Genomic DNA, 26,991 nt, shown 5'->3' on the forward strand with positions numbered 1-26,991 from the left:
GCCAAGGCAAAGGATACCCCCTCACACAGCTCATGCCACCACCCACCTGCCCCAGCAGAGCCAGGCAGACACATGGTCTAACGAATCGCCTCCCTGTTACCTTTTTGGTGAGTAGGCATTGATCGGCTTCTCAGAGGAATTTCCATTCAGGACACGGAAGCAGGAACGGCACGGATATGCTGACGGCTGCAGCCTGGCACTGGCACGCCAGTAGGGATTTATGGGAGGATACTGCATGAGCAGGAAAGCGGCTCCAGAGCTTACACTGTGCAACGGCACCCTGCTCAGCGACTTCATCAAGCTTCAGACGGCAGGGCTGACGTCACTCGACACCAGCCAGCACTTTGCACGGTGCCAGGCTCGACCCACCGGAGCACCTTGGAATGCACACGCGCACCACAAAGCAGCCGCTGGCAGGCTGTCTGCTAACCAGTGCCACAGCTCTTTAGGGAGGCAACTGTGCCACCCTTAACTGCAGTGCAGATTTACTTGGAAGGGATTGAATACGGCAACTGCAGATTGAAAAGGTTTGCTAGCTGGTGCTCACCCCACTTAACCTCTCTAACCTGGCACCAACCACGAAATAAGAATGATGCATACAGCAAAGCAAAAACGGGTCAGTGCCAGCATGCGCAGTGTCACTGCAGGGGTCTGTACTGGTCCTTGACAGCTAGCATCCTTCAGCACTGTGCCAACTTTGCTCATGCGACTGATGCCAACTGCTGTCCAATTAGGATTGAGAAGCCTCCTCTAAACTTGTCCTGTTGGCTCTGGACACACCGGGAGGGGGCAGAAAGCAGCCTACTGGGATATGTATCCCCATAATGCATTGACTGAAGTGGTCATCAAGTGTGCTGGCCTTGGGACCCCATTGTATCTGGCTTTAGTCAATGACGACCCCCAGCAAGATCTTCCCCTGTAACATTTTAAATGTACTGATGCGGTACACGATTGAAAGGGGAGTTTTAGTGCCAACGAGAAACTTCAAATTATCGGAGTTTCTCCCTTTTTTGAATGAGTGCAATGCTAAACGGAATATAATCTTCCCTGGTGTGGTGTGTTAATAACCAGAATGCTGTATTACATTATTCCAAGGGTGAGGGTTGGGAGTGGTCCACCCTTGGTGAAATGGGCACATTAATGACTGGAATAGAACAACATAGGGGTTTGGGAGTGGACCTCCTTGGTGTATCGAGCGGGGTTAAGCACAAACAGTGTGGAGTGGAATTCATGAGCTAGTCAGTGAGTGAATTGGCTTATTTTTTTCTTGAGCTGACAACCCATTGGTGATTCATGACCCAGTGCTTAAACAGTGCCAACCCACAGAATGAACCACACGTCACCAACCATTCTTTCCTTTAGCTTGTGTTTCAGTTCCTGAGCCCAGCTAAAACCTCATGTCACTTCCTGCTCTTTTTAGACATGCTGATTAGATTTTAGGTTGGTCCTGTGATGGAATGGCACCCTGTCTAAGCCACTTTTCTATTCTTTCATCCCACAAAGACCCTGAATAGATTAGAGCAGATCTGGTGAACTTTCTACCATAAAAGAGGACAACCCGTTCCCCAATACCTACCAATAAGAAACAAGAATGAAGCAATTAAAACATAAATGCAGGTACTAAGTTCAACTTTTTAAGCCCCCCAAAGTCTACCCTGGACTCTGTAGGTATTACTTCAGTATATTTCAGAAAGATTAAAGCTCAAAACCTTCTACCTTTTGTTTTTTATCATGCACTTTAAGCAGAGTAAACCACAATTTTTCCACCCCTATAATGTGAACCCTCATTAGGAGGTTAACAAAAAGAAAAAAAAAATTGCTGAAAAAAATTTATTACAATCAAAACAACATAGAAAGTTTTTGTGATGGGTCATCATTCAGCTGATAAATTAGATACAAAAGAAAAATTAATTCACAGTAAATTAAGTCCCATCTCTCCATACTGAGAGGCCAGCAGCACAATGCTCACAGCTGGATACACGCGTTCACACAGCTGTATTAAAGTCTGTTTAGGGTTCAAAGAAATTCGCACTTTCTCAAATTAAAAAAAAAAAAAAAGTGCAACGCCAATCTGCGCACACACTTCTGTACAGATATGCAATAATAAAAAAGCCAAGCCAATGGGCAGTCCCCTATTTACAGCGCCCCTTTAGGCTGGCACCTTTGCCTTGGGCTCTTCTTTCTCCTTGTCTTTGCTTTTTTTCGACTTCTTCTTCTTGTGTTTATGTTTTTGACCTTTCAATTCTGTTTCTGTTTCCAGCCCAGTGTGCTTCTTGTGCTTTTTATGTTTCTTGTGCTTTTTGTGTTTCTTCTTGTCCTTCTTCTTCTTTTTCTTCTTGCTGTCCTGGCTGCCTGCAGAACTGGCACTGCTACTGCGGCTGCGTGCTGGGCTGTCAGACGGGCTGGCACTGCTGTGGCCCTGGCTTTCACCAGGGGCAGCTGTCGGCCCCTTCTCTTTTGCATGCTTGCTACTGTGTGGCGAGAGGTCACTCTCACTGTCACTTTCACTGTAGTCGGGCACAAAGGCTGCCTCATCAGTCTCCTTGGTCAAATCAGAGGAGAGGCGACTGGATCGCACAAGCGGCTGCTTGTTCTTTGCGTGCTCCCGCTCAGACCTGCCTTCAGGAGAATCAGTCCGGTGGGGTTTGTGGAGATTGTGATCTCTACTGGTGCGTGCATCCTTTCCATGTGCCCGGTCTGCTCGTGGCTCTTCTGAAACAGGCTTTTTGGAACTGGGTGCAATTTTGGGGTCGGTTCGTGGCTTCCGCTCCCTAACAGGGCTTTGTTCTGGCCTCTTAGATTCTGTGGTTGTTGTCTTCCTGGGTGGATCTGAGTGAGCGTCCCGGTCTCTGCCTTTTAAATTTGGGTGGGATTCCCGCCCTGCAGAGGGAGAGTCTTTTTTCTTTATGGACTCCTTCAACTTGTCTTCCTTACGCTTGGAACCTGAATGCTCTTTGCTGGCCACTGCAGACTCACATTTCTTGTCAGAGGTGATGGAAGGAGCTCCCTCTTTATTTTGGGGCACCCGAGGTGCAGTTTCGGTCTTTTCCACAGTCCTGTCTTTAGAAGAGCCAGAGGCAGTGGAGCCATTTTTCCCAGAGCTCTGATCAGCAGTTCGCTCCGGCTTCTTCTCCCTCTCTTTTCTCTTATCAGTTGTCGATTCCTTGTCTTTGGCCTTGTCTTTCTCACTCACTGCCACTGCAGCTTTTGTAGTCTTGGCTTCTGGTGTCAATTCTTCTCCTGCAGGCTCTTTAAATGGTTTAGGAGAATCCTTGGCAGGAATTTTGAAGTCCCCAGATGGCTTTGGAGGAGCTGTGGGCTTAATGCTCGCTGTTGCCTGTGTTTCCTTCCCTTCGTCTTCTTCTGATTCGTAGTCCTCTTTCTCCCATTTTGACCGAGGCACCTTAATCATCACTATTTCATTTTCAGCTGGTGCAGAACTGTCATTGTTGTATTCCTCCAAAGTCTTCACTACCGTTTTCTTGATATCTTCCTGCTTCCTCACTGGACTTCCTCCCGTTGAACTTGTGCTATAAAAATAAAACGATAAAAGAAAAATATCACCTTATGTCCTTATGTGGATGATCAACAAACCTCAGCACCACCCCAACTTCAAGCTCTACCCTGCCTGCATTGGGCACTTTTCCCAGTCCCTGACTGATCAAGCATGCACACTAACCTGGTGTAGTCTACAAGCAAGGAATCAGGAGCTTGTATTTTTCTCCGCAACTTTGGTTTTGTTTTCTCAGGCCGATTCTTCTCCACCACAGGAACAGAGCTCTCTCCAGCCACAATCTTCTTCCCAATCTCACGGTTGATTTTGATTTTCCTCAGAGGAGCGCTTTTCTCTTCCTTGACAGCAGGCTTTTCTAAGTGCTTGTCTGCCTCAGATTCTACTTTAGGCTTGGGTGTTGGCTTAGGTACTTCTGCTGCCTCAACTCGCGGTGACTTGATAGAAGGCACTTCAGGATCTTTGTCATCTTTCCTCTTCTTCTTCTCTGGTTTTGCTTCTGTGGTCTTACTGGCTTTCTCATCACTGTCCTTCTTGGGCTTCTCTTCTTTGTTGGGAGGCTTTTCAACTTTTGCTGCCTCTCTTGTCTGGTCACGCTTCTCTTTGGTTTTCTCTTCTTTTGTCGCCTTAAGCTCATTGTGATGTTTCACTGGTTTAGTGGGTGCTTTGCGTGATGCTGGGGCTTCCCTCTGGGACCCATGTGACTTTGTTGATTCTACTTTCTGGGATGGTTCCTCTTTGGGCTTCTTGGGTGGTGGCTCAGTTCTAGGGGATTTGTCTCGCTCTGGGGGCTTGAGTGGCTTCACCTGAGAGTCCTTTTTAGTGGCTGGGATATCTGGTTTGCGTTTTACTTTTTCCACTTTGGCTTTGACCTTTTCTTTTTTGTCTCTCTCTGCTACTGCTTTATATGAAATGGAGGCGCTGTCCATTGGCTCATCTCGAACAGGGGTGGCATCATCTCGACTCAGGGAAAGCAGTAGAGATTCTCCCTTGACGTCGTCTCCGGCTACAGGCTTGCGTGGCAGTTCTTGGGGTGCTGTTCCAAATAACTCACTTTCATCACCTTTTCTTCTCTTCCTGTGTTTCTTGTGTTTTGAACTCTTTGCATCCCCAGGAAGATTTTCTGCCTCTTTCTCCTTTGAAGTTTTGCTCAGCTCCTTGCCACAGCCATGGCTTTCCTTTAACATAAACCGTTCAGGGTAAGCAGCAGGAATATTATGGACCCTCTGGCCCAACCCAATAGGTGGATAGTCATCTTTACGTCCTCTACCATATGGAGAATTATCACGTCTTGGCCCAAGTGGTGCAAAGCGCTCAGGAGTAAAGTGCTCTCTGTTGGAAGGAGGGGGTCTTTGCCGAGGTGGATTGCCTGCACTGTGGGTATAGGACTTGTAGTACTTTTCATACCATTCTCTGTACTTCCGCTCCCATTCCCTATATCTCTCTCTCTCATAGGGGTCCCTCTGGTCCACAGAACGGCCATAGTAGGCTTTCAAATCATAGGGTGGAGCCTCTCGGTACCTGTTGTAATACTCTCTTTCTCCTTCAGGCTGGGGTGGAGGCACAGGCCGTTTATTGGGAGAATGAGTCCGGTAAGTAGGGGATCGCGATCGTGAACGATATCCCCCACCACCTCCACCACCCTCCTCCTCCACCCCCCCCCCTCCTCCTCCTCCTCCGCCTCCTCCTCCACCTCCTCCCCTGTAGGCTGGAGACCTGGAGCGGGAGCGGTGGTACCCATGGGAACGTGATCGAGAACGGTAACTTCGACTCCTTCCTCCCCCTCCTCTTCTGGGATAGACTGGAGATCTGGAGTAAGACCGTGAATGTGAGCGACTCACAGATCTGGAATAGGAGCGAGAGGAGCGGGACCTGGACTTTGAATAGGTGTAGGAGCTTCCACTGAAGGAAGAGCCACTATAAGATGACTTGGACCTAGGAAGCAATAATAAAAAAAATATAGATACATCAGAAGACATTCTACTAAAACATACTCTGTCCATCACACACCTGGAGACACTACATTAGTTTATAGACCCATGTATTTTCTAGCCTGCACAGTCCATTTGATGTCTGTGGTAGCCAGAACACATGCTGGCATTATTCAATTTAAGGTATAATGGGTTGCCATTTTATCTTGGGGTACACTGATGTACACAACTATAGTGAGACAAATTCAAAATCACCAATTAATATGATAAACATTTATGCAACACTAGCCAAAGTAGCAGCCATAGTTTATCACCTGGAATATGAGCGCCGTCTCTCTTTTTGGATCTTTCGGTACTCTAGCAACTCTTTGGCAAAGTCATTGGTGAACTCATCAAGTTTGGATTTCTTCTCCCTTTTTGTTAAAGAGTTGAAGGAGAAAAAAAAAAAAAACATGAAAAAGCAGTAAGTGTTACCACAAGTGCTGTGTGACACACATAAATGAGCCTTCCAGATTGGTAGCAGGCAAAGAGACTTAGAGATACGAGACCCAACTTACTCCTCCTTTAACCGCCGCTGCTGTCTGTAAAATTCTTCCCTGGAGAGAGGGGGTGCCTGTGTGATTGAGGGAATGGTGTTACCCAATGGCGCATTTGTTCCAGGAGGTACCCAAGGGGTGTTGACTGTTGCTGGTGCTGGAGGGAAGCCAGGGGGAGGAACACTGTACCCACTATTTGGTGGTTGCCCTGGAGGAAACTGTGGTGGAAACTGAGGAGGGGGCACCCCCGTGGCCAAAGGCAGCGAATGTGGAGGAGGAGGAGGAAAGAGTGATGGGGGAGGTGCATACACTGGGGCATTGCTGGGTAAGGTAACAGCTTGTGTTCTTGAGGGTCTTTCACTAGGTGGTCTTCCTCTGCTAGCCGATCTGCAAAGACAAAACGGAACAAGGGTTAGGGGTTTTAGTCATTAGGAATATTCACATAATTCACCTTGCTTAATTCAGTAAAAGGTTCTTCAGGAGAAAAAGCTGATGACAAGTGCAGAACAGACAAAAGCTGTGTCCAGTACTAGGTTTCTACTCAGAATTTCCACTTTTTTTAAAAACATTTAATTTTGGTATAAACTGAAAATGAGCTTAAATTATTACTATTTTTAAAAATGTCGGGGCAGTTTAAATATTTTTAACTATAAAGGCTAAGTGAGAGTGTACAACATCATTTATGTTTATAAGCACAAAGAAGCTGAAATATCATTCAAAAGTCATATCATTAAGCAACTGTAAATGAACAGAAGGGCGAACAATTCTTTTAATAAAATGTTAAGGCTGGTATATCTCTTTTAAACGTTTACTGCTTATTCAGACTTGGAAAAACACTTGACTTGAGAAATAAAATGATTCCCCATTCAATGCTGAATACATGTATTAGCACTATGGCTTTTTATACTGTATATGTTGCTGCTTAGTGCTCAGTGTGTATGTATGCTTACGAAGATGGATAACTTAACGTGGATAAGGGTACTTTAGGGAACAGTGCTATGGGAAGAATGTCATCTTTATAAATTTAAGTATTTAAATTTTACACAGCTGGTGTTCATGCTAGGGATGTCACTAGAACCGGCATTTTGGTACTAATTCGGTACTAAAGTTGCAATAATGTAATGGTACCTGCTTTTTTTTTGGTATGGTTAGTACCGAGAAAGTCATGCATGACTGGAAGGAGTCAAATTACTTTGGAAATCACAATGCTACATGATAAAATCCTGAGTGTTGTTGATACAGTACTGCATTGACAAATGTCAAAAAGAAAAACAAGTCTAAATTTAGAATTCGTACATGCAAAGATAAACTGGATAGGTTATGATATTTAATTCTTTATAAATCCTATACTAAAATCCCCAAATATTGTAAAAACTCCATTTGATGTTACACGGAGGGGATCCATGTCTCTGCCACTCATTAAAGTTCAAGTCTTTCAGGCTGGAGTGGAGGCACAGGCCGATATACTGGTATTTAAGCGCTGTTGTTACTGTTAGTATTTATATATTTTATATTACAGAAAAATGCACAATATACTTCACATCAATAAATGGAGGTACTATAATAAAGAACTGCAGAATGGGATTTCTGGTTTTGCCATGGTATCACAAAGTATTGAGTATTTTAAATTTTCACTGGTGTTGGTATCAAATATAAAAAAGTACAATTCAGTACATTTCAAATTCCAGGACTTATGACATTTCCAGTAACCAACTAGCACAAAATCGAAAACTACTTTATACTCTTGTTTCTGAAAAACCACAGCAAAATTACATGAACCTAGTCAGGACAAATAGCAACTCAAACATGAGGCTATTTTAAATTAATGATTGCTTGCAAATAGTGACATTGAAGCTCACCACTTGCACAATTTTTGGCAAGGCTTCTACATTAAAAAAAAAAAAAAATTCTGGACAACAAACGTTCTATTAAACAAACAATGTGCACTGTGGGGCTCATGTCAATATTCTGGTGTGTGCAAGAGAAAGAAATCATAAATAATAATTCTTTGAGTGCTCTTTACAAAAGTAACACTTTAAAGCAAATGTAAAAACACAGAAACTTCACTGTGTTGGGGTGCGAGTGACCCAATACCTATTTAGGCAAATAAATGATTCTAAAAAAAATAATTTGGGCAGATTATAGATGCTGAAGGTGAAAAGTATGAGCTGTAACTTGGGAATGATGCCCACACACGCTTAATGACTCTTTATGATCCATTATCAGGAAACATTTCCCAAGAAACTTTGCCCATGTCTTCACCATGACTTGTATGAATAATGCGTGTCCATCACATTTAACGTCCAAACATTCAAATTTCCTCATTTATGAAGACAAGGATGGTGATAAGGGTGAAGGATCACTAGCACAACTACAGCTCTCACTAGTGGTACTGCCGGCTAACCCACTTGCACAGCTCACTGGTGCAAAGGTCAGATGTAACAATAGCCCCCAAAAAAGGTCTAAACAATTTCTGAACAGAGCTACTGGTTTTGTTGCACTTATTCAATTTACAGTGTTTACTTCCTTTCATGTAGCTTTTCAAAACAGACTCATCCATATTCCCAAAGTCCATCACCCAACCATATGCCACCTTGATTTTTGTCTCACTGAAGCCAATCTTTGTAGTCAGCATTTTCTAAATATTTCAAGTTAAACTTGCACTTTCCCAGAATTTTGACTACTCAAATCAGAGACACATCTAATAAACCCAGTGTAATTTACCTTGCTAACTACTTACCACTTAACGCTAACTCAACAACAGAAATTCCATGTGCAGATTAACGGCTAGTACGTATCCACAGTATAGCAGCTGTTGTTCATGATATTAATACAAGATACAGTGCATCCGGAAAGTATTCACAGCGCATCACTTTTTCCACATTTTGTTATGTTACAGCCTTATTCCAAATTGGATTAAATTAATTTTTTTCCTCAGAATTCTATACACAACACCCCATAATGACAATGTGAAAAAAGTTTACTTGAGGTTTATGCAATAAAAAAACTGAGAAATCACGTGTACATAAGTATTCACAGCCTTTGCTCAATACTTTGTCGATGCACCTTTGGCAGCAATTACAGCCTCAAGTCTTTTTGAATATGATGCCACAAGCTTGGCACACCTATCCTTGGCCAGTTTCGCCCATTCCTCTTTGCAGCACCTCTCAAGCTCCATCAGGTTGGATGGGAAGCGTCGGTGCACAGCCATTTTAAGATCTGTCCAGAGATGTTCGATCGGATTCAAGTCTGGGCTCTGGCTAGGCCACTCAAGGACATTCACAGAGTTGTCCTGAAGCCACTCCTTTGATATCTTGGCTGTGTGCTTAGGGTCGTTGTCCTGCTGAAAGATGAACCGCCGCCCCAGTCAGAGGTCAAGAGCGCTCTGGAGCAGGTTTTCATCCAGGATGTCTCTGTACATTGCTGCAGTCATCTTTCCCTTTATCCTAACTAGTCTCTCAGTTCCTGCCGCTGAAAAACACCCCCACAGCATGATGCTGCCACCACCGTGCTTCACTGTAGGGATGGTATTGGCCTGGTCTGAGCGGTGCCTGGTTTCCTCCAAAAGTGACGCTTGGCATTCACACCAAAGAGTTCAATCTTTGTCTCATCGGATCAGAGAATTTTGTTTCTCATGATCTGAGAGTCCTTCAAGTGCCTTTTGGCAAACTCCAGGCGGGCTGCCTTGTGCCTTCTACTAAGGAGTGGCTTCCGTCTGGCCACTCTACCATACAGGCCTGATTGGTGGATTGCTGCAGAGATGGTTGTCCTTCTGGAAGGTTCTCCTCTATCCACAGAGGACCTCTGGCTCTGACAGAGTGACCATTGGTTTCTTGGTCACCTCCCTGACTAAGGCCCTTCTCTCGCAATCACTCAGTTTATATGGCCGGCTAGCTCTTGGAAGAGTCCTGGTGGTTTCAAACTTGTTCCACTTACGGATGATGGAGACCACTGTGCTCATTGGGACCTTCAAAGCAGCAGAAATTTTTCTGTAACCTTCCCCAGATTTGTGCCTCAAGACAATCCTTTCTCGGAGGTCTACAATGACTTCAAGCTTGGTTTGTGTTCTGACATGAACTGTCAACTGTGGGACCTTATACAGACAGGTGTGTGTCTTTCCAAATCATGTCCAATCAACTGAATTTACCACAGGTGGACTCCAATTAAGCTGCAGAAACACCTCAAAGATGATCAGGGGAAAGAGGATGCATCTGAGCTCAATTTGGAGCTTCATGGCAAAGGCTGTGAATACTTTTGTACATGTGCTTTCTCAATTTTTTTATTTTTAATGAATTCGCAAAAACCTCAAGTAAACTTTTTTTTCACGTTGTCATTATGGGGTGTTGTGTGCAGAATTCTGAGGAAAAAAATGAATTTAATCCAATTTGGAATAAGGCTGTAACATAACAAAATGTGGAAAAAGTGATGCGCTGTGAATACTTTCCGGATGCACTGTATGGGTGTTTTGTTGGTGAAATATTGGACTTTTTATCTCATGATCTATGACTACTGAAATTCACTTTAAGATTTTCCACGCCTTTTAAGTACCTTTTTGTGTAAACAATTTCAAGAATTTTTTCAGTACTGGAATTTTGTTTTTTATTTTTCCATGACTTTCAGATTTCCGAGGACCCATATAAACACTGTACAGTAAATGGTGTTCTAAAACGTGTGTCCAGTACCACACCAACACCCCATAATTCTGTTAGTTTTATGGGATGTGAAAATTATGGGTAACAAACTGTCCATAATTAGTTATGAAATTTACATTTATTTAAAAAAAAAAAATCACATTGTCCATCTGAATATAAGCTGCTAATCAAAGCTTATTTACTTTTTAATAAATCACCTGGAAAACAAGTCCTTAAGGCTGGAGTCTTTACAGAGTAAGTAAGTCTTATTAAGAATAAAAATTGTATGGAATTTTGATGTTACTGCTCAAACCATGTACATCATACTAATCATAAATGGCATATTCAAAATAACAAATCTATTTTAATAAGAAAACAATCCATTAATTTGAAATCCAAACTGAATAAGACTTGATATAAACTAGAACCATTTGGAAGCTACTTACGTTTCCCAGGCCTGGCGACTTGTTCCAGGGCGAGCTGAGCTAGACCTAATTGGCTGTCCTAAATAGAAAATAAAATTATTACAAAGTTAGGAACTTTCACATGCTTTTGCTGTACCGAACATTACCAGCTACTTCCCCCTCCAATGTACATACCTGTGGTAGGGATGCAGTGGCCATGAGGAAGTGGCTGACCAAGCACTGGTACTTGATATCCCTGCAGCGATAATAAATAAATAAATGTATATTTATGGGATATACTGGAGAAATAAACACAGTACAAGAAATTAGTTTAGACCACAGGGTAAATAAACCCTATAAGATTGGATATTCTCACCTTTGGCAATGAGACAGTGGTGACAGATGCGTCTGCAGAAGTAGTTACTGGTGGAGCATTGCTCAGTGCAGATTTATCTTGATCTCTGCAACAAAGGAAAACATGCAATTCAATCTAACCTGCTCAACTGCTACTGGAGGCATTTAAAATATTCTATAGTCTATAAAAATGGTTTTGGGAGAACATTAGATTTTCAGAAGGCATTTAGTTATTATAACTAGGAAAACACACAGTAAATGACAGCATAGTGAGACTGCTTTTAATGGAAAACATTTTGAAATATTAAGAATTGTTCTGAACCTAGTTTTCAATTTAAAATGGCACATGCCTGAAGAATATTGAACTATGGAATTTTTTCCTTAAGAAGAAAAAAAAAAAAAACATTTAGCTGCACCAGTAACACAAAACTTTGGCTCAGGGGGAAAAATAATAAGCTGTTCTGTTCTTTAAACAATGTAGGGCACACTCAAAATCAGAAGTGACTAATCTGTTCAATGAATGATCATTATCTGTAAATTCAAAAGCAGAATATTGTGAAAAATGTCTAGATGAAGTCTACCTATGTGTATCTCCCAATAAAGAGACATAAGCAGACTTGTTAAAATGAGGATTGTTTTTAACTCCAGTCTGCATTCACAATAAACATCTGGCCATATAAATTTACAATGGTGTTTAAAAATAAATTAGGGGTATTTTTTTTTTAAGTTTACCTTAATGATGTTTCTCTAATTAGTGAAGCAGCACTTCTAAGATCAGCGTCTTTGAAGTAAACTTTACTTCTGCAGCAAAGCACAGCTTTGAACAGTAGTTTCATGAGACAAATCCACTATTTTCAGATCCCTGTACGCAAATTTTGCAGCTATTAATGTTGTTTACTTAAATGTGTGTCAATAACTAACAAAGCATCACATTTATTTCTGGACACATCAGTATTTTAATATATGTTTAAATGTTATAATATTAATTATTATTTAATGTGGTATAATTTAGAATATAAGTCACAATTGTTTGAAATTGCTTAGCCTACTGGTTACTAAGCAATGGCAACAGTTTTCAAATTTCCTGAACCTGCAGATGTAATCTCCAAATCAAAAAGGCTAATGCTGTAACTCCCATTACATTATACAACTGTGATCTTGAACTTCTTTTCAACAGGATGACACTGTTACAGGGAGGGAAAAAATTGTTTAAAGCAGCCACAGAATTTAGCAGGCGATTAAAAGTACAAATATTTTGCACAATACACAGTGTTTGTTGATTATGGGCCATTCTAAAAAAGCAAAGAGGTAACTCCAAGTAAAACTGTAACACTGTAACAATGGCAGCTATAAAAGTGAAGCTTGGGGAACCTAACTTGTTTCTGAAATGTAGTGACACATGTGGCTATTATGAAGGAGGAGGAAATAAAAATCTCCTGGAAGGACTTATTCTTTTTCTTTTCAGATTAAAGTGGTGAGTACAAAATATCCTATACTAAGTTCTCTAAGCAGTGAGCAGAAACCTCCTGAAATAAGTAGACAAGATTGAAGTCAGAAAAGTGGTGTATCGAGTAGTCAATGAAGAAACCACACAAGACCAAATGACAGCAGTGAAGTTAAGGTAGTATACTTGATGATATACTAAAGAATTGTATGTGTCGAAAAACTTGCTGCAGGATGGGCTTATGGGATATTTTTTGATGCCCTTGGATAAAAATGTAACCAATAGTGTCAGCCATAGTTCATGTGAACATCAACAATACGGATGAAATGTAAATGGAAACTGCTTTCAGCAAAAGGAAAGGGGGCTTAGGACAATTCAGATGAAGAATTATAAAGAATAGAATAGACTGGAAAATAATAATGTACAATACAAAATAGACAACTAAGCAAAATCTAATACAAACCAAACAATGCAAGATCACACATTACAACTGCTTTAAAGCTGCAATAAACCAAACAACTGACATTTGGGGATATAGGACAACCTCTCCAACTAGAAATTAAAGATTCTGCAGTCAATATGGTGTAATCCTTCACATTTTGGGGCACAACTATCACAAACACTCTCAACTGGAACCTTAACACCACTTACATCACTAAAAAGGCACAACAGTGATTTTACTTCTTACGCAAACTAAATATTTCTGATGAGAAAACTATTGGCTGTACCCTTCCATCTGTTGTAGACTTGTAGACATCTTGTGTAACTAACCATGTGAAAAGGATCACCGCGGACACATCTCACCCTGCTCATCACTTATTCCATAAACTCCCCACTGGTTAAGTGCTTTACGTCATTTAAAATTAAAACTAACAGACATCTCAATAGTTTCTTTCCCAAAGCCATTGCCCTCTCAAGCCAGTAATCTAGCATGACTTCTTTGTATATTCATTCATTCATTCTGTCAGATACTGTATAAATATGTGTTTGTGTGTGTACAGCATATATACATGTACGTGTGTGCAAGTGCAGAGCACTGTACACTCAAAATTTCACTTGCATCTTTTAACTTACGCTATTTATGTTATTTGTATGTGATGTTGTGTTCTGTTATAAGCAGCTCCAAATCTACCAAGTCAAATTCTTGCACATTAAGTACCGGTGAATAAAAATGATTCTGATTCTAATATACATGCACAGTGCTAAGTATTTAAAAACAGGCTATCGTCTTAATTGCCTCTGCACATAAGAAAGGACTGTACATCAATCCATCTCAACCCCCCACTTATTCCAATTCTACGGCATGAAGAGCTGCATCCTATCCCAGCAGCACCTGATGCAAAACAAGAAACCACCATGAAAAAAGCAACAGGAAAAAAAAGTACAACTTGACCTACTACCTCACACTCAGGAGACCAATTAATGGTCAATCCGCACAATTTTGTAATTTTGTAAAGTAGGAGGGAAAGTGAATGATCCACATAGACATGAGATGAGGAGCATTAATTGGAGGGAAATGTGAAAACTGCACACCGACTCTGCCCAGGAAATTTCCTGGAGTTGAGAAGCAGAGTCTATTTTGATACTGATGTGATAGTTATAAAAATTACAAAATACAAAAGGTAATAATTAGACAATGCAATAAATGGAAAACAATGGTAGTGTGTTAAATGTAATAATTTAAAACAAAAGTGTCCACTAGGCCTTCTTGACCTGATAAGGTGTAACAGACAGATTAGACAATATGTAACATATTTATCTTCCTTTAGTAACTGTCATGCAACTGCTTATTACCATGCTTTATATTAACTTCACCTCTTTGTTGTCTGGCACAAATCATGTAACCGATATGTAACCCACTTCCTACTGTCCAAATGACTTGAAATTTTGCACACTTACTCATTTCCGATGATAATACATGAAATCAATAATTAGTTTAACTAATTGATCAATTAATCTATATTAACTACGCTTTTATTTTACAAGTGATGTATGAGAGACTTATTTTTTACTTTTTAGTACACTTTTTAACTTAATATAAGCATGGTTTTTAAAAAGTACTTTTTACATATATATTAATATTACAAATCACTAACAATGCATGGATCTATGGGATTCTGAAAACTACTAATTTAAAAGAAAACAAAATCTTGCTGCTCTTTCCAGACACAATATACAGTGGTGCTTGAAAGTTTGTGAACCCTTTAGAATTTTGTATATTTCTGCATAAATATGACCTAAAACATCATCAGATTTTCACTCAAGTCCTAAAAGTAGATAAAGAGAAACCAGTTAAACAAAGGAGACAAAAATAATATACATGGTCATTTATTTTTTGAGGAAAATGATCGAATATTACATATCTGTGAGTGGCAAAAGTATGTGAACCTCTAGGATTAGCAGTTAGTTTGAAGCTGAAATTCGAGTCAGGTGTTTTGAATCAATGGGATGACAATCAGGTGTGAGTGGGCACCCTGTGTTATTTAAAGAACAGGGATCTATCAAAGTTTGCTCTTCACAACACATTTGTGGAAGTGTATCATGGCACGAACAAAGGAGATTTCTGAGGACCTCAGAAAGAGTTGGTGATGCTCATCAGGCTGGAAAAGGTTACAAAACCATCTCTAAAGAATTTGGACTTCACCAATACACAGTCAGACAGACTGTGTACAAATGGAAGAAATTCAAAACCATTGTTACCCTCCCCAGGAGTGGTCAAATAACAAAGATCACTCCAAGAGCAAGGCGTGTAATAGTCGGCGAGGTTACAATGGACCCCAGGGTGACTTCTAAGCAACTGAAGGCCTCTCTCACATTGGCTATTGTTCATGTTCATGAGTCCACCATCAGGAGAACACTGAACTACACAATGTGAACTACAAAAAAAAAATATTGCTGCTCATCTGCATTTTGCTAAAGATCATGTGGACAAACCAGAAGGCTATTGGAAGAATGTTTTGTGGACGGATGAGACCAAAATAGAACTTTTTGGTTTAAATGTAAAGTCTTATGTTTGGAGAAAGGAAAACACTGCATTCCAGCATAAGAACCTTATCCCATCTGTGAAACATGGTGGTGGTTGTATCATGGTTTGGGCCTGTTTTGCTGCATCTGGGCCAGGACGGCTTGCCTTCATTGATGGAACAATCTAAAGGAAAATGTTAGGACATCTGTCCATGAACTGAGTCTCAAGAGAAGGCGGGTCATGCAGCAAGACAATGACCCTAAGCACACAAGTCGTTCTACCAAAGAATGGTTAAAGAAGTTAATGCTTTGTAATGGCCAAGTCAAAGTCCTGACCCTAATCCAATCGAAATGTTGTGGAAGGACCTGAAGTGAGCAGTTCATGTGAGGAAACCCACCAACATCCCAGAGTTGAAGCTGTTCTGTACAGAGGAATGCGCTAAATTCCTCTAAGCCGGTGTGCAGGAATGATCAAAAGTTACCGGAAACATTTAGTTGCAGTTATTGCTGAAAAAAAACGGTCACACCAGATACTGAAAGCAAAGGTTCACATACTTTTGCCACTCACAAATATGTAATATTCGATCATTTTCCTTAATAAATAAATGACCATATATTAATATTTTTGTCTCTTAACTGGTTTTTCTTTACTTTTAGGACTTGATTTAAAATCTGATGATGTTTTAGTACACTGCAGAGCTATAGCGTGTCTTTATGTGAAAACAGCCGTGTCAGATGGGTTTGTATGGATTGATTCTGAATGCGACTAAGAGAATGTAAAGTGAATTTAAAAAAAAAAAAAAAAACCAAAGCTAACCTTTACAAGGATCATAAGTTACACCGGCTGTTACAGACTGAAATCAAATGTATGCTTTTATTCTAAAATAGTAAGAATAAGAGCAGTTTACTTTTCAAAACAGAGTGGTGCAGGATCGAACTCGCAACCTTTTGATTCCCAGTCAGTAGCTCATTGTATTGCGCCACGGAGGCGGTCGTCGTAAGCGGGTGTCAATGTCACATGTTAAGGCGGCATTTTTTTTCTGCAGCTATATTTTTGAATAAAAGTGCAATTGTTGTGTTATATTTGTACCTTTTGTGAAAATGTTTCTTTGATATTTGGACTTCAGGCTTCATATATTATATAGTTTATGCCTGCCATTTTGTCATCTACTACTTGAATATAAAAAACGTTTCTGTTTTAACAATGTGTTTACACAGATTACTGTAGAAACGGAACTCGCATGAAATGCATGTGTTCCAAATAACGATCTATTATTTCCACTCTAAAACTCCACTTCACTCCCAGATACTCAATCAAGGCATGAGCTGGGAGAAGTTCGTGCACGTTCTAAATTGGTGGGAGAATGGAATAGCCGGCTGCTTCTAGCTTCTCAGCACATTTAGAGGACAAAGGACGCTGGCGGAGAGGTGTGAAGGGATTTAAGAAGCGATTTAAGGTGGGAGGGAATTACGAGTTTTTTCGTAGGCTCTGGTAATTCTAGTGTTAAACTACTGTAACTCTTCATGGAAAACAAAAATGATGTAGCTTATTTGTACTTTAACTCTGTGTTCAATTAATTGGTAATGTCCAGTTAATTACCTATCATACACGTGTGAGCCAAAGATAGTTAAGGCCTTTTTTAAGAGGCCATGTATTATGTGAGGACCCCTTTTTATATTTTTATACAGCTTTTGCATTTTTATTTCTACTTTTTTTTTCTCTTTTTTCAATAACCTTGTTCATGCCTTGCACCCTACGCTTGCTGGGACATACATCAGCTGCCCACTGACCCTCCTCAGGGTAACCAGATTTAGATGAAGTATTGTTTTAACAATATGCTCGTTTCCACACTTTCTTCTTTTAGCAACATTCCTGTGAGAATATTGTCCAAAAGGAATGTTTCTTTTTTTTCTATAGCCATTGTTATTTGTCTCTTTATGACTATGCAGTCATTATGATAATAATCCTCTTCGTGGGTGCCAGTATGGTATTGATTTTCTTGTTTGGGTCTTCTGATTAAAAAATTTAAGAACCTCCGAATATGAAAATTCAAAATTCACCGCTGCTTGTAGCTAGGCAGTGAGTAGTTTTTTAGACTCAGTCAGGGAGAATCCCCCTAAAACCATGATCTCCCCTTTAAATGTGCTTAGGACTTCATGATGGACAAACCACCACACCCTGCTCCCTTCTTCTCCTTGATGCACTGTGGAGTCTGTAAGGGCCAGCAAATTTCAAGGCATTGGAGAATTCAAAGGGAAACCATAAATTGTAGCAAACTAGCGAGACGTGCGGTTATGCAGGAACAGATGCAACACATAGACTTGTGATTCTCCGACCAATGGTGGGTCTGTGTAGTTATAGAAAGTTATCAGTTATTCGCTTCAGTACTTGTACTGAGATCTGAAAGCTGGTATCAAAAAACAAATTTAAAATGTGTATGGAATACATTTTGAAAAAAAAAAATTAAATTAACATACACCCACAAAATACGTCAAACTATGGATAAAAATTACAATCAAAAGTCAAATTATGAAACAAAAATGACATTTTATTTTGGTTCAATTTACACTGTTGTAGGCTTTATTTCAAAATGGCCATATTTATAAGACATTCTATTTAACAATGGGACTTTTCTAAATTATGTATTGCTGAATGACTCTTAATTATCACAGCTATTTTTTTTCAAAGTGTCTCTTTTAATGGAAGTCTCATCCTTGTCAATCAAGACAAAAACCAACAGACTGAACCGATTCTTACTGGTTAATCCTTTTCTAATTGTAGATGGCAGGCCAACAAAGATCTTTAGCAGTACTACATTCAAACTGGCAACATATGGAGGCAGGGAACAGTTTTTTTTATTTATTTTAAAGTAGAAACTGAAAGATAATTAAACATACTTGATTCTATGAATTGACAATATATTGGAAAAGCTCAGACATATAAATACTCTTCAAAATGTTAACGTTGATAAAGTGGTAGTTAGTAGCTTAAGAATGATGCTCAATCAGTCCTAACACAGCGTATCCATAATGAAATCGTATAGGCACACAAATTAATGGTGATGGTCTGTGGCCGGAAATTCCAGTTCCAGACTTGCTTCTTAATTACATTTTCTGTGGACACATTGCTCAATCGATCTTAAACTACAGTGAACATGTTTATCAATGTGAATGTTTTTTATAAACAACTGTCAGGCCACACATTCCAAAAACATTGTCAATTCTGGATTATGCTGTGCTCGACAGACTGCTTATCAGATTGGAAGGGCTACGTGACAGTGACCATTAAGACAGTAGCTGGGAGTCCCTGCATTCTATGAGGCTCAAGAATATTCAGGAGAGCAGACAGGGACTTGCGCAGACAGGATAAATAGCAGCCAAATGCAGGAGATGCAAGTTATTCTTGGTGGATCAGAGAGAGCATCTATGCACTTCCAATGGCAAATAATCAAGAAAAAAATGACTAACAAATAGGAATAGGAACACCCTGTTGGTCCTGACTGACAAGTGAGGAAACCATCGTTAAATGAGGATTTCTGAAATAAACAATGCAGGCATTCATGCAGTGGAAAGAATCCATAAAATTCGCTAGCTTGCAAGATAGCCATACTGTCAGAAGGTGCTCTGTCCAAATTGCAGTTTGGCAGCAGCTAAATGGTGAAACATAGTACTTGCACAACATAAAGTTAGTTTCATGCAAGTTTCTAATTAAAAGATGTGCATCTGTCTCTTATCATTGGACTGGAAACAGCTGCAAGTAAACATCAGCAAATTTAAAAGTCTTTCAAAATGCCTTGATTAGCATTTGAGTATCATATAAAGATATTCTAAAACAAAATTAGCTGGTCATTCCTTTCTGTTTTACAAAGAACACCAATTTTTAAATTTGATGTCTACATTTCATGACTGGTAGAGCAATTTTTGCAGGCTATGAAGGGTAATCAACTTTCCTCTGTTTTAGACTTATTTTTCCTCCATATGATACAATTTATGCTACCCAGAGGGCATCTTCTGATTATGTATAATTTTTCTATATTTAAATTGTCACTTATATTTGTCACTTATCCCATTTTGCTTGTAGTGATGGACGATAAAAATGTTAATGTCAAGGTTTAATAGTGAATGAAGATAAAAGTTTTTGATATAATGGACTTCAACAGGAGCCAAAGCTGAACATTAGTAAACACATTTTAAAATGTCCATCAATACAATCTCGTTTCTTCTTTAATCATATGTTCTTAATGTCCCAGACACATATTTCTGCTAAAATAGTATTAAATAAGCCACAATGTTCTAATGCGTGAATGAGATGTGTTTGAATGGAATTGAGCTCTTAAATTTAAAACCCGCCTCTCCCTGCACTCGTTAGTTGCTAAGCAGTATTTCTGGGTTTGTCATCGATAGTTTGTGAAACTGCACTAGTGAATTGACCTTTTACATGGTCATCACCTTTGATATACACAGATATGACACATACTTTCCAGCTGATAATGTTTTACTCAATTTTTCTTTTGATCTCTAACTGTACAATTCTCTCAGACTATGCACATTAATGTTCATATGAAGTGGCATGGTAGCTAATAGGCCAGGGTAAAAATATTGATTGTGGATTAATCATTATTTTTGCTTTAAATAATTGAATATTGATTCTTAAAAAGTCAAGATCGATCCAGTGGATCTCTGTCCTGCTTTATTACTATATGTAGATTTTTCCTTATCTTCGTTTTTGGCATCCAATCCAGTAGATGTTCTCTAGTGTGCCTGTTAAGGCTTTCAATGGAAATACTAATTGTACTTCACACAAAATATGTCGTCCATAACTGAAATCAGCATCTCTGACACTCAAGTCAGATGTATGGACTTACAGCAGATTCAAACAGTGCATCAGTAAAGCACAGCTGGATAAAAGCATGTAAGCTGTGTGACTCAGAAGTATTGTGGTAACACAACAGGCTTGAAAAATATTCTGACATCACCCAGAAACATTGTCTCAGTTGATATCCAAATGAAGAGAGCCTAAAAAATCTACAAAGCTTAACTTGTCTTCTGCCCAAAAAATAATCTATAGCAGTTTTTATCTGTAAATATACGAGACCCTACACTGTTGTTGAAAACACGTGCTTTCAACAAATGATAAGTGAAGACATTGTACCTATGCTTTATGAAGATCTTTAGCAAAGCATCACCACATCTCCCAGGTCAGCGGATAGAACAGCCCTAACTTATGACAGCTGGACATCCAGGGCAGTAGATTCCTACATGACAATGACATACCACTATTTTAAAAATGTCTGTGCACCTGAGACAGATGTGTTGCAGACAAGCATTCTCACACCAGTGGCAACCTTGCTGCTGGCCACTAATCAAAAAACCATTCTAGTATCTCCAATGTAATGTTTCTTTGCGTGACCACATCAGTCACAAGTTGGTGTGGTGGCAAGTGCAATAAACATTGCTTCTCTTTCAGCACATGGCTGCAGTAGCTGTACTGCTACGATGGAAAATGTTTTTAACACGCCTCACCCTGCCAAGCAAGCAGGCACTTGTTGTAACTTTCAGAGCAGCCTGTGATGAAGTGAGCTTGAGTACAAAGCAGTCGGCTTAAAGTAGCTCTATAAGCTATACCACAGAGATCATTTGATGGAATAGTCAGTCATGGTGCCTGTTTATCTTTTATGTTCCATTCATCCAGTGCCACAGTCAACAAGCTTTAGCACTAATTAGTCTGAGGAGGAAGTGTGAGGACACACGTGACTGATTAACCATAATTACATGTGAGCAACTGCATGTGTAACTTGTAGAATTATAGAAAGACAAGAATCTTCCCGCTGTATCTTTAATTTGGACTCATTCAATATTAGTTTAAAATGTGCAACAGAGGAATAAACTTGGCTAACAGATTACAGAATAACATTATTTAAGAAGCAATATCTATTTATTAATATCTGCTAGATATAGGTATTTTAAAAAGTAGATGTCACTGCATTGTATTAAAAAAGAAGCCATCCCATAATATGTGGACTTTGATGTGAATTTTGAATGACAGCGCAGCTGTGAATTTTTTTTTTTATATAAAAACAGCAATGATATTTTGTTACACATATTACAAATACTAATGTTAACTGTTGATTACTAATCAGGTTTTGATTCTTAAATGTAATTCCATGCTTATGCATATGCTATGAAGATACTATGTAGTCACCCTTCAAATAAAGTGTTAAGTGAAATTTGACACATTATATTAATGTTCTCTATGGATGGTTAAGTAATCTCTGAAAAAGCCAGCACTTCACATGTATCAGTGCACGTTAATTCAATCAAGATAACATAGATTTTGAATTGAATCAGGACAGTGTGATTCGAAATTGAATTGGGACATCACTGCAAATACCCAGCCCTAGTAGCTAATGGGCAATTACTGGGTAGGTCTCCTGACCAATGAAGAGAGACAGAGCGAGAGAAGCAGGTCTTCAATTCAAAACACGTTCACATTTATGAATGCTCCACTTTTGTTCACAAGAGTTTTTTCCATAACTGTTTTTAACAATATTTTAGCCAAAATACAGGGGTCTGTGATGTTGTGAGCATACGACTGGATACCAGATATTTGGGATATAGAACACGAGTTACCCTTTTTTTTTTTCCTTCACATCGACATTCTGATATTTGCTATTGTGCAGCCTAGGTCCCCATTAAAATCCATTATATCAAGACCTTTATTATCTCAGTTTCTCTGTGAAATCATGACATTAAAAGTCCGTCTCGTTCATTACAACAATCAACATGGTGTAAAAGCAACAGATAGAATTTTTTAGAATCTTAATAGGCTGGCACTGGCTCTAATTAAGTGCAATCAAGGCGACACATCCAAGTAATCATACAGGCTTACTAGAACTAAGTTACCTGAACTATTCTATAACATTTCAGTAATTATATACTGCTCTGATGCTGATCTTTCTGATTATAAAATAGCTCATTACGATAGCAACTGACAAGAAGAATTCATAATTAATTACAGAATTACAGTATTTGAGAGTTCCCCTAGAGTGCCTCTATCTCTTGCACGATTTGGATTAAAAAAATAACCAGCACATCGCCATATCATAACAGGCTTAAGTTTCAAGTTTGGTATTTTTCCTCCCAGCCATTTTAACTCTAGACTTACACACAGACAAACACCCATCTTTGAGATATTGATTTTTATTGGTATTGAGACCCGAAAACATTAAGATCTGTCAAAAACCACAGATCGAAATTTTTGACAAATCTGAAGTGTTCACTCCTCCCCCACAGACAAAAGGTTATGGTAGGGGAATTCACAAAGCAAAAATTAACTTCCCTAAAAACACACTCAACAAAGAAACATCAGATATACAAACAGTAAAAACCTTTGCAATGGATGAATCGCAGTGACATGTATTCACAAAGATTTATGAATAAAAGGATTAAGTGTTAAAAAATATATTGGCAAAATGCTAATAAAGAAAAAATATTGGCATTAATACATAATTTTAGTAACAACACTACATAAACAGTGGACATTCAGTTTAATAAATAAGAATCAGAGAAAGCATACTATAGTAACAAACAGCAAAGACACTGAATAGGTATTTTTCGAGATTAAGCAATGTGTTTATTGCATAAAATGTAACTATATAAAAGCTTCATGCAAAATGAAATACCTAGATTTTAAAATGAAAGAAAAGATAGACAAGTGAAAACAACACAGCTGAATGAGTTCACACTATGATCACACTTATATTCAGACAACCCAGAGTTTGATTTTAATTAGAATTCTCTAAAACCGTGAGATTATCTCTAGGTCATGTACAATGTTACTCCACTTTGGCCTGCCCCTGAAACTCCTCAGCTGGCACAACTGTGTCAAAAAACATGATACTAGTGGACTTGCTTAAAGGAAAATCTCCCATGAGAAATTCCCTTAGTGAATGAGCTAGGTAGGGCTCCTGATTACAGCATAGGGATTGAAAGAAGGTGCAATTTGCAACGTGCACCTCTTTGGTCAGAGTAAATATAAACCGAAAGACTGGATACTAGATATTTTCTGTACTGTACCCTGTAGTGATCCAGGAAATTACTGACAAGTAATCTTAATGAGTACCATATACAAAATGGTCAAAGCAATTTTAAAATAGAGCTGTCATGAACAACAAATGTATGACTCATGGGGCGGGGATTTAGACAACAGAGATCTGTTTTTTCTAATACATGGAGGTTGATGCAGTATGTTGAATTCAATGATCTATTCTCAAGTAAAGATTTTCATATGTTAATGTTCAAACATGGCATTCAAATAACTGAACATTCAGCAAATGCTTCTTGAACTTTGGAAAAAAGGTAAGAGAGAGTGTCAGTAAAATAAATTAGGGACTCTGCAATGTGTGTGATATACCCATTGTAATACCACTTCATGTGATTTTAGCTCAATTTATGTTGTGTGTCATGGAACCACAGGGTTGTTTTGTCTACAAAGGCCTCCAAACCACCACAAAAAGCCTGACTGTAGGACAACTTTATAGAGTTCAATAATGTTGAAACAGCCTACTAATGAAACAAATACAGTGTTTATTTTTAAAATTTAAGATGTAAAATAAAAGCATTTTAGTGCTGCTCAGTGGGTCATGTTCATCATTCTTAATTTGTAATTGTTATTATTTGAAAATTAACTACAGTATAAAAGTGCCAGGCACTGGCCATTTTTAAAAGATATAGAGTAATATGAAACAGAACAAAAAGTAGTAAGCTCTGAGAAAGCCAGCAGTAACGTCTAGGTAAAAGGCTATAACCACTAGAAGTTGAACTCACAGAGACAGGCTAAATTCTGTTCCACTGAAGCTTTTGAAGATTTGTATGTGAAGTTACTTACTTTACTGGAGCTGAGGTGGGGGGTGGATCTTCTTGCTTAACTGCAGGTTGAGGTGAGGGGACAGAAGATGACACATCAGGTGGAGGGCTACTGGATTCTACATTCACCTGTAGAGAAGGTGAAGCTGATGGAAGCGTTGAAGGTAAAACAGGTGTTTGTTGAACAACTTGAGGCTGAGCAGTAGATGAAGCAACATCTGCAGCTGGTGCATTAGAAATTAGTGGATCTTGCTGCCTGCTTCCACGGCTCTGCATTGGACGCTGCAGCTGTTGTCTAACCTGGTTCTGAACTTGTCCAGTTTGACAGCTTTGCCCCTTACGAATTCTTTTGGTGTATCCAGTTTCGTTTTTAAAATTGTTAACAGCCTGTATGACAAAGATTCGTTTTAACAAAGATATCTATAAATGGAAAGCACAAATAACACCACCGTGGGTGTGAAACTGACTTTCTTTAAAAAGTTCCACTGCAGACTACTGTACCACATTCGCTTTGGATATAAATTACTGACTATCCTGCTTAAATCTGACATAATTCAGGCAAGCTAACAATCCTCTGTTGTCAAGTGTCATAAACCTATGGTTTTGGCACAACAAATTTTGAAACCTACAACAAAACAGTGATGCCTTGTTTATAACTACAACAATTATAGAAAAAGAAAAAAAAAAATACACAAAAGTGACATATTACCTGACGTAAGAATTTGTTTGCAATCAAGGCATCTGGAGAAACATCAGACTGGTGACAGGTAGGACAAATATGTTCATCTGATTCTAGTAGGAATGATCGAATACCTTAATAAAAAGAAAAAAAAAGTGTGTAGTAAGAATTGACTAGTCACGCGAAACATGCAGAAAACAAAAACAACCTAAAGCAAACCTACAGTCATCACAATAGCTATTTCCACAACAGGGGATAACAACTGCATCTGTCATAATGTCCTTGCAGATGAGACAGAGTAGCTCATCTGGTATGGGATCCTCTTCCTCTGATGACGAAGACTGCTCCTGTGGCAAAAACGGTGGTTTCTCCTTCTTTCCAATTTTATAGGCCTCCCTTAAGTAAAGAAAAGCAGAGTTACCAGAGATGCCAATGTTTAATGAGCATTTTTAACTATTACTTGGAGAGATGCTGTTGAATTCTGAATTACTGTGCACTTTTAAAGGTAATTTTCTTCTTTGTACTAAATCTTCAGTATGTGTACACTAGTGCTCAGTTGTTGGATCTTTGCTTACTTTCTTGTATCTGTCTAACAATGCCTTATGTTTTGTACTTTCCTGCTGTATACAAATATTCCTTGTGGATAATAAAGTCTACCTAACCTAATTACTATCAACGTCCAACATATATAGTGCATGCTGCCCATCTTAATAGCAAATTACTCACGCATCAATAGTGGGAATTGCAAATGTTCCTGTGTTGGTAAGCATTGCCCCTTTCATGTTGGGATCATCAACTTCCACCATAAAACTTCTGGGGATACCAGTACTCTTTTTAATCCTTGGTACAGCTTCAAAATTTTTGTCCTTAAAAGAGGTACATTTTATTAGGGTTTACACAAAAAAAAAAAAACCCTGCTTTTTCTTATTGGTGATTTATCTCTGTAGTTATCCTGTTCAGCAGTAACCTAAAGATAACAATATAATCCCACCTACCCCATTAGTTGGACAATTTTTAATGTAGTGTCCTGATTTACGACAGCGAAAACAGGTGTAAGTTGGTGGTGGTGGTCCCAGAGGTTTCTTCAAGTAACTGCATGAGTTAATTAAAAAAAAAAAAAAAAAGAAAATTAAATATAGAACTCAATGCAGTGTTGTGTTTCCTTATACTTCAAATTGCACAAAAAGAAACAAATGAAGAATCTGACTTACTGTATGGGGTCGTAATCAAAAACTGATTGTGACATCACAGCTCTGATTTTATCTTCCTCGGATGCATTTGCTTCAGCCAGATTGGCAGTCTGTTCAACAGGCAACACATTAGGAATAATTGCTACAAATGTACCATACAAGCAACAGAAGAGTGCACACAACACATCCTGTAAAGAGTCGCAAAGCGCCTCTTCCCACGGCCTGGATGTTGTGCAGCGGGGTGTGCTGCCCGAGCAGAGGAGACCGGGGAGTTCCTTTAGCCATCCACCTTGTGTGAGATGCAATGGGATTGCCGCAGAGTGCTGCATGTTCATACAAATCAATAACATCAGTTAGGCCCTGACCATACCTGCTTTGATATGAGTGGTGTGTGTGAAGCAGCAAAGGACCTCCCAATGGTTGAAACTATGAAGTAAAGTTAATCTTGAAATAATCAGACTTTTGGGCATAAAGCATGCAAA

General features: G+C 39.1%; 1 protein-coding gene across 1 annotated transcript in view; it reads right to left on the reverse strand.

Annotated features, from left to right (window-relative positions):
• Positions 1–1,819: 1,819 nt before the first annotated feature.
• The window catches only part of rbbp6 (retinoblastoma binding protein 6), a 36,382-nt gene continuing 11,210 nt past the window's right edge, over positions 1,820–26,991 (reverse strand). Inside the window, exons 5-17 of the mRNA XM_039774116.1 lie at positions 26,531–26,619; positions 26,315–26,411; positions 26,046–26,185; positions 25,543–25,715; positions 25,350–25,453; positions 24,663–25,027; positions 11,390–11,474; positions 11,209–11,269; positions 11,056–11,113; positions 6,000–6,365; positions 5,757–5,855; positions 3,680–5,446; positions 1,820–3,530 (exon numbers count right to left, since the gene is read on the reverse strand). Coding sequence (XP_039630050.1) covers positions 2,150–3,530; positions 3,680–5,446; positions 5,757–5,855; positions 6,000–6,365; positions 11,056–11,113; positions 11,209–11,269; positions 11,390–11,474; positions 24,663–25,027; positions 25,350–25,453; positions 25,543–25,715; positions 26,046–26,185; positions 26,315–26,411; positions 26,531–26,619 — 4,785 coding nt within the window. The 3' untranslated portion in view covers positions 1,820–2,149. The remainder of the gene's footprint in view (positions 3,531–3,679; positions 5,447–5,756; positions 5,856–5,999; positions 6,366–11,055; positions 11,114–11,208; positions 11,270–11,389; positions 11,475–24,662; positions 25,028–25,349; positions 25,454–25,542; positions 25,716–26,045; positions 26,186–26,314; positions 26,412–26,530; positions 26,620–26,991) is intronic.

Source organism: Polypterus senegalus, chromosome 13, assembly GCF_016835505.1.
Source record: "Polypterus senegalus isolate Bchr_013 chromosome 13, ASM1683550v1, whole genome shotgun sequence".
Lineage (NCBI taxonomy): Eukaryota > Metazoa > Chordata > Cladistia > Polypteriformes > Polypteridae > Polypterus > Polypterus senegalus.